The following is an 8,421-nucleotide window of genomic DNA, read 5'->3' as shown; positions in this document are numbered from 1 at the left end:
TTGGGATGGCTATACATCCCTAAGTTTCAGCAGTCCTGGCAGACCTGACACCGCTAGCCTGTACAAAGGATACAACAGACATTTATTGAAGTTGTCCAGTACTATCCCGAAACCAGCAGCTGCAAATACTGACCCTGTTCAGGACCCTGTCTCTGGCCAAATCAGGGTGATCCAACAAGTATCTTGAACTGAGTGAGGCTGAACTCCTTTTCTGAGCTACTTACTCTTTGCTGTAGTCTTTGTGTGTCAGAATAACCCAATGAAGTGACAGAACTACTAAAAGAACGCATAATCCAATCAAAAATGGCATTTAATACCTTTCTGGGTGATTATCTGCCACCAAAGTTCTGCTGGTCTTTGAAAGCTGGTGCACGGTTTCAGCATAGTCTTCTACAGCTTGTTCCAAAATCTGGTGTTTCTTCAGCATGGACACTGCACTCTGTTCATCCTGCAATAGTGACAGAAAATGACAGTCAAGTCCCCCACCCCAGAGAAAGACACCACACAGCAGGTTGAATATGGTGTGTGAGCAAAAAAAGGTAGGCAGAAAGATTTATAAAGGACTGCTCCCAAGTACAGCTTGAAGACAAGTTGTTCTGACAATGGTATATTAATAGCTGAGTTCACAGCAAATGGTACCTGCAGAAAGCAAAATAAGAAATGAAAGAGTGAATGCAACAACCCCTCTGGGATGCAGAACAAAATTACATGGCTGTGCATGGAGCATGTTGAATTTCCTCTTCTGTGAAGCTCTTTGTGTGTTTACACAACACTGGTGACTGTGCAGGGCTCAGAAAAATGGAACAGTTTTAGGCACATCACTTGCCAGACTTTTCAACAACAGTCTGTGTCAAAAAAAAGAAATCCTATGGAGCTCATGCCAAAGGATTCTCCACCAAAGTGCCTGAAGAAATTCCGATCAAAACTTTCCATGCATTGTAACGATTAAGAAAAACAACTCCCAACTCTCAGTGTTAACTGGTATTGTCAATAAGCCTTTTCATTAAAATATTTTTTGTGATGCACTATTCACATTAATATTCCTTTTTATTTGCATTGCTTAGATATAAAAAAGAAAACACATCCTTTTTAACTGAAGACTGAACACCCATGGAATGTGTCATGCTGATACAAAGCTAAGTTTTATTTTTTCAGGGCAATGAACATATATTTATGTAAATAACAAATAAGATACAGCACTCTAACACCTCCTTGACAAACAATTTCACCTACTCTTTGGTATGGTCTGATGCTGTTCCGATTTCACTTCAGTGGGAGTAAAAGCCGATGACTACTGGCATAAATTGACGAACCATCAGGTCTGTTTCACAGACAGGTGCATCGTGCTATTCCCAGTGGTTCAAAACTAACAGAAAACTTGACCTAACTGGACTGTATTGGTAACTCTGACCTTACAGCAAAGGCAGGCACACAGTTACCATCCACAGTCTGAGGATGCTTCACTGACTCAGCACAGCAAGGCCTATCCTCCACACCATCAGAGATGTCACAACAGATGGAAGAGATAATCACTTGAGGTTTCACAAGTGAATTAAATTTGTTTATGTTACCATTACATTAGCAACATATTAAATTATGTCGCCTGCTCCCCTCTAGCTAAGCAATTAGAACCAAACTAGTGTCACTGTGGAGCTGCTCACCTTGGCTTTCTCTTCGGACATCATGTAGAGCTCCTGCTCACTCATCCAGGCCTCTGCCTCAGCAGCATCAAAGTAATACTGCTGTGCTCTGTGAGACTCCTCTAGGCGCTTGTGGCGTTTCTCTGTCTCCTCAATAAGGAGGCTCCACAGCTGCTGCAAGTCTGCAAGTCTCTGCTGAATTGCTTCAGCGTTAGGGCTACTCTCTGTGATAATGTTTTGGCTCCTCTCAAAAATGTCATCGATACGAGGCTGATGTCCCTGGATTTCTTTCTGAAGGGTCTACAGGGGAGAAAAGCAGACTGATGAGACGCTGCACCAATCAAAAAAGAAATGCCAATCAGGGGTCTTAACTCTGGAGGGGCAGCAAAACACATGCCATCAGCTCACGTGGACAAGCTGGGGCTGTGCCCTCCCTGAACAGGCCACCACCCAGTGGTGACACCACCCCCCCCAGCACATCACCACTGAAGCACCCATCATTTTACCCCACACCTTTCCTTCCTGAATTAGTCAGCACCAAGGAGAAACATCAGATATGGAGCTCTAACAGCACCTACTTACCTGATTTTTCTTTATTAATAGCTGCACAGTCTGGAGGTTATGTCCATGATCAGTAGATGTAGCTATCGGCATCCTCTCGCCGACCCACAACTGAAAGTAAGAGAAGAAGAGCATATCTGATTTCAAGCAACCCCAGATACAGTTAGGACAGCAGAGAGAGGCTGGTGCACACAAGATGCAAAAAGCAGCATAACTCAAACATGATAGTGAGAGACATGAGCGAAAGGCTTCTTCCTGTGATAGCTCTACAATAGGTGTGACATCTTCCTAGTGTCCGGGGAAAGGATTTCTTTTATACTCACAATTTCATCTTCCACGTCCCGGTTGAACTGGTGGATCTCTTTGGAGGCCAGCAGGTTGGCCTTTCTTTCATTCAAAGGTTCCAACAACTCCAAAAATTTCTTTTCTACAGTAAGGCGTTTGCCATCTACTTCATCTGTACTCTTCCCTTCTTGACTTAAAGCCCTTGCCTGGCTTTGCAGCTCCTCTATCTCCTTCTTACGAACATCCATTTGATTCTCTAGCATCTAAACAGAAACATGGCAAAAACATCCTGAAACCCAGGGTAACAGCAGTTTGATATGACTAGGGTATGTCAATAGCTTCATAAGAAGGAAGAACAGATGCTGGTCAGTAAGGATTTACCAGATAAATAATTATTGTAGCATTCATATTGCAAGGAACAAGGCTTAAACAGAGATTCACGACTGTGGCCACCTCCTGATAGCCCTCAGTTATGCCTGCTTGTGCAAATGGTGAACTTGGCCAACGACATAGCTGAATCTCTTCTATCGGGCATTCAGAAGTCACCCTGAACAACTGTGGAGCACAGCTAATTGCACGCAAGTGCTTCATTGCTCCCTGCTGTCCTTGCTGCCTTTACAGCAGGGAATCAGGGACCAACCAGCTTCGGACCAGTTTGAATCACAGGCAGGCAGCCACATACAGAGAAGAAATGACCGGTGACTGGAGGACTACAGCGGGAGGCAGAACAGAGATATTAATGTGGGGAAGGAAGGCAGTATAAGGTAGAGACTGCATCAAGAAATTTACAGCTGATTTATTTCTGGGTGTACTTCTGGTTCTTCTGAAATATACATGAAACAACAGGAAAAAAGAAAAGCAAATACATTATTTTCCAAACTGAAAGGATCCCCAGTCTGTTCCTTTGAGTGCAGATACCTGCTGTCTGCCCACTCTGCCACCTGCATTCCGTTTACCTGCTGCTTCTTCAATAGGATGTTGACACTGGTGAGATCCTTTCCGTAGTCGTCCGACTGAATTTGACTCTCCAAACCATTCAACCATTTATCCAAATCAGCACAGCTCTGGGTAAAAAGCTCCGCCTTGTTTGCATCAAAGAGACGCTGAGCCTTGGTCTGGGTAGTGGATTCAAGCTCTTCCCACATTTGATGGAGACCTGTCAGCTTTTCTTTCACTACAGCTTCAGTCTCTGGTTTCTCTGCAATGAGCTGCATTCCCTCCTGCAAAGCAAAGAGCAACAGAGTGGTACCTCCTCAGGAGCACTCACAGACCGTTAGTTAAATTATTCTGATTAGTAAGCACTCAGGATTCCTCATCTGCTGGCAGCATCAACCACTCATTTTCCATCTCCAATTATCCAGTGACTCCTTCCAGAATATCAGCTCCCAGGTCCGTCTCTTGCCAGGAAGATGGTTTCTTGGCAAGGCAACGCCTCCTTTCTCTTCCCCCCTGCACATGTTCCTTTGTGGGAGTTCCTGGGGACACTGCTCCACGGGAGTGGAGGAGGCTGCCCCGTGCTGCCTGTGTGACAGTGGAGGAGGGAGCTGCAGCCGAAGAAGCTGTGTGTCCAGCTTCTGCGGGTCATTTTACCGCGAGAGCAATGAAGAACCAGTGTAACGCTCAGAGAAGGAGCTTATGGCACCACAATTGAGCTGTGCGACTGAAGAGGGTTATGTCAATGGGTTACAGCAATTAGCATGGGTCTAAGCTAATGTCAGAGAGGAACTACCTTCCTTGGAAAGCAGGAACCCTGTACCTAGCACCAGCAGAGCATTTGGACTTAAGATATCTTTTTGCCTTTACAAAGATTGTATTAGTTTTGGAAATATTTTCTTTACTTCTAATTATACTTTTACCTCTGCACCTGGGTGGTGCAGAGGGGAAAGGGAAAAACCTTTTCAGATGTGAACACTACTCACAACCAAACACATTTAATAGCTGTGACCACTGGTAACATTAATACAGTGATTGTCAGCTGTGGCTCGATATATAACTTTGGTACTTTGCCTCAATCTTATTTTTCAGAGGCAAAGAGTAAGGATGTATTAGCATCACTAAAAAAGTACTTCCAGTACTAACAGCAGCCTTCTAATTACACCATTAAAGGGTATTGCTATTTGCAGATCACAGAAAAGCCTCTAATGGGATACAGAGTGCCAAAGTGGGAGAGGAAATGAGCAATTAAGCTAACTTACACTGAACAGAAACCCACTGTCAGAGCTAAAGGCGAGACCTCCTTAATGTTCCAGAACTGCACAGGAGAAATGCAGGGAAAAAGAAGTACAGCTCATCACAGCGTATTAAAGCCTTCAAAGTAACTTGATACAGAGCTGTGAATCTTAATTAATCACAAAACTGGCTGTACTTTACCTCATGCGCTAATTTTGCATAGGGAAAGGCAGCCTGATTATAGTCCTGAATGAATGAAAACCAGCATGGCAGCATGGGAGTCTAAATTCAGTTATTCACCTACATTCAGTTATTTCCCAGGAAGTACTTCTACTTTATTAGTTCAAATCACAATATTTGCCCCTTTTACCCTTTGGGTATGAAAACTAGGTTACACCTTCCTCCTAACAGATACGAAAGACTAGACAAAACTTAATTGGCAACTTAGCCAATGACTATACTTGAGAACATCTTGGATAAAGAACATTCAACATCAGTAAGGAATAAAATGGGTTAGATGGAGACACAATGTGATAGACACTTATTCTACGGTAATGAAATCTCCTTTTGCCTTAGCTGGAGAGATGATTCAAGAACCAATTCTGCAGAGGAACAGATGCCATCTCCATGCATAATTGTCTCTGACAAAGATGAGAGCATTTTTCAGATGTTCTTTAGTTACCTTTTCAATCTTCTCCAGCCATTCTTTGTTGGATGCAAGTTCTGCCATAAATGCCTGATGCTTCAGCCATTTGCTATGCAGGTTCCTTGCCTCATCATAGGACATATCCTGGGCCGTAAGCATCTTTTCATTGATCCAGAGAGAGAGCTGAAAAAGAAAATACACAGGTGTTTGTGAAAACATTTGTGGTGTGAAATAATGCCTCTACAGAAGAATTGCGTGAGATTCAGAGACTGCTTTTACTCAGGGTTCAGTCAAGGATCCACCTCTTTAACAGTTAAGTTCAAACATCCATCTTCATCATATAAATAACCCATGACTCAAGCAGAAAGGAATCAACTCTGTGATGAGCAAATTCATACACACAGGTCTCACCCAGTTCAGCAGCAAGAGAAACAGTGACATGTGTCCTACTTATTGGTCACAGTGTATTTTCGTACTGCTTTTCCCTTTACTCAATGTGCTTCTCAGGACCAGGACTTGAATGTCATCACCACACCCCTGTGGAACCTTACTGTATTGCTGAGGACATTGCAGAAGTACACGCTAATGAAGCGGCATGCAAAAGGCAGTCTCCAGAATTAAACAGAGCCCCAAAGTAAATCTTTCAGGGAAACACTGAATGAGAAATTCTGTATTTCTACTCGTATCTGAAGTCTGAAGACTAGAGACCAGTTTGTACCATTAATTCACACCACGTTTGTACCTCTTCACCATAGTCTTTTCTCTATACAGGTTTAAATAAATAAATTTATTTGTCCAATCTCCAGTAGGGTTTTGGTACTCAAGACTTTCCTTTTCCCATTATATAAAATCCGACACCGATGTCATTCTGAATTTCTACAAATACAAAGACACTGAGAACAATTTCCAGATCAACACAAGCGAAAATCCATACTTCAAAAGATAGCTTATTTGCCAAGGGCAAATAGAATGTGAAAACGATCATAGCAGCCAACATCAAATTTCCTCCTAGGGTGAGTCTGACTGCTTTATCTATCCCTTAGGTGAAGATAAAAAACACATTCACGGGAATGTTTACAGAATTTGAAAAAGATTCATCTTCTGCAAATTTAGAGTCGCCTACCCAAGCAGAAAATGTCAAAACAAATCTGAGCATTGTTTCTAGAATGCCACTTCAGCGACGCACGCCGTCCTGCCGAGGAATCACCCTGACAAGAGTAACAGAGCATGGGCAAGACTTGCCAATTCTCCGCTACATACTCAGGATAAAGGGCAACAAATTCATTTAGCGTTCTCAAGCCTTTTTAAGTTGTCCCTTAAAGGCACTGTTAAGCTCCACAAACAGGGAAAACTTATCAGAGCAATCAAAGAAACTCCTCATCTGATCTTGCTATCAAGTCTAAAGAGAAAAATGCTCATGTTAATGAAGACCTCTGTAGGCAGCAAGGTTTACAGTTATAACAGGCTACTGTGCTACTTAACAATCAAAGGCTACATTAAGGATTACTATATAACCTCAAATTAGTGGTTTTACTCTTGCCTTTCTGGGTAGGAGACAGCTGTTATACTCTGCAATTTGCACTGCTTGTCTTTCACTGCTTGCTTTTACTCAGCCGCAGCACTAAGTCCTCTGAGGATTTAAAAGTGCTTCCCAAGGAAAGGTAGTAATGTCTGTATTAACAGATGAGGTGAACTGAAACACAGACGATACGTGGTACGCAGGCAGCAGCGGTCAGCATAAACCCCTCATTTCTGCCTCTCACAATGTTATGTTCCTTCTGATAACACAGAAGTGCAAATAAAGCATTTAAGGGGTGACTATCAAAATCCGGTTTTTGCAACAACTATAGTCACTGGAAGTCAGTATCTTCAGTACAAAAGTAGATTTTAAAAAAAAAATACAATAATTCACTAAAACAGTGCCTCATATTGACACTTGTGAGTATTTATTTCTCCAGAAAACTGTAAGTCAGTTAACACCCGAAGAGCTAGCTATTAGGCTTCCTCCCATCCTTTGCATGTACAGCACAAAATTTTGCTTCTGCTCTCAGCTTCCAGAAGGCTGTAACACACCACGGTGAAAACCAGGTGTGAACTAAGAAAACTGCAAAGACAAAACCCTTGTAAATCCGGCAGAGCAACAAGGGAAGGTGAAAGAGCACTGACTGCTGCTGCACTTCCCAGACATTGCAAATACTCAAGTTGACACAGCCTATCTTGTGGCGTAAGGTTCACAGACGTCTGTGCTGCATGACAAAACCTGCTGGCACACTCTGTGAACAGGCAGAAAACTTCTGACGTGCGGAGTCTCGCCAAATGCTTTCACTTTGGCGTCTCTAGAGAATTAGCCCAGACAGTGCTGGGACTTCTAAGCACTTACAGCTTTAATCTCTTCGAAGGTGAGCTGTGAAAGAGCAGGAAGTCAAAGAAAACTAAACGGCAAAATTTATCACATCTCCTTTTCTCAGGATTTTCTGCTGTCACTCTTCATTTCATTCACTCAGTAAATTTAGTTAATTTAGAAACGGGCAAAAAAAGCAACACCCCAGTATTAACCTGTGACATCGTACATGACTATTAACAACAAGGAAATCTGCTGCGTCTTTCCTCGCCTGTGACCTGGAGGAAAGGTTTATCATTGCTGAGCTGTTGTTAGAGCATTATCCTGCCACCTCCTCGAGTACCACTGACCCTGCTCACTGTCTCGCCTGTGAGTCGGAGGCAGGAAGGAGCAAGGGGCAGGAGGCTACACGTACAACAATGCTTCAGCACAGAGCGACCGATGAGGAAAGCGGCTGCCCTGGGGAAGGAGCACACTGCAGAAAACTCTCTTCCTTTCCTCAAGTTACAGACAGATGGAAACTGTCCCTAAGGCAGTGGGCAGGAAGGCCAAAGGATCATTGCCAGGTGAAACGGAGACTGGTTCAAATCTGTTTTCTAGCCATTCTCAGCTTCACGGTCAGCGTTAAGGAAAAAGCAAAGGGAGAGGTACTCCCTTGGCTCCCTCCCGCCCACCAGGACAGTGCTGGTCCATCACACAATCCCTCCAGCCCAACGTAGGTATCAGCAGGCACTTTGTAATCACATTAATGCAAATTCTAAGTCTCATTATGGCTGTCT

The 8,421-nt window shown here is 43.3% G+C and overlaps 1 protein-coding gene across 2 annotated transcripts in view; it reads right to left on the bottom strand.

Annotated features, from left to right (window-relative positions):
• SPTBN1 (spectrin, beta, non-erythrocytic 1) overlaps positions 1-8,421 on the bottom strand; it is a 95,089-nt gene that overhangs the window by 19,811 nt on the left and 66,857 nt on the right. For both annotated transcript variants that reach the window (XM_009886005.1, XM_009886006.1), the window contains exons 18-23: positions 5,338-5,484; positions 3,443-3,706; positions 2,525-2,749; positions 2,223-2,312; positions 1,662-1,940; positions 318-448 (exon numbers count right to left, since the gene is read on the bottom strand). In XM_009886005.1, coding sequence (XP_009884307.1) covers positions 318-448; positions 1,662-1,940; positions 2,223-2,312; positions 2,525-2,749; positions 3,443-3,706; positions 5,338-5,484 — 1,136 coding nt within the window. The remainder of the gene's footprint in view (positions 1-317; positions 449-1,661; positions 1,941-2,222; positions 2,313-2,524; positions 2,750-3,442; positions 3,707-5,337; positions 5,485-8,421) is intronic.

The sequence above is a fragment of the Charadrius vociferus genome, unplaced genomic scaffold (genome assembly GCF_000708025.1).
Source record: "Charadrius vociferus isolate BGI_N301 unplaced genomic scaffold, ASM70802v2 scaffold455, whole genome shotgun sequence".
NCBI lineage: Eukaryota > Metazoa > Chordata > Aves > Charadriiformes > Charadriidae > Charadrius > Charadrius vociferus.
The sequence above is the reverse complement of the archived record's forward strand: the minus strand, read 5'-3'. Positions and strand labels throughout refer to the sequence as shown.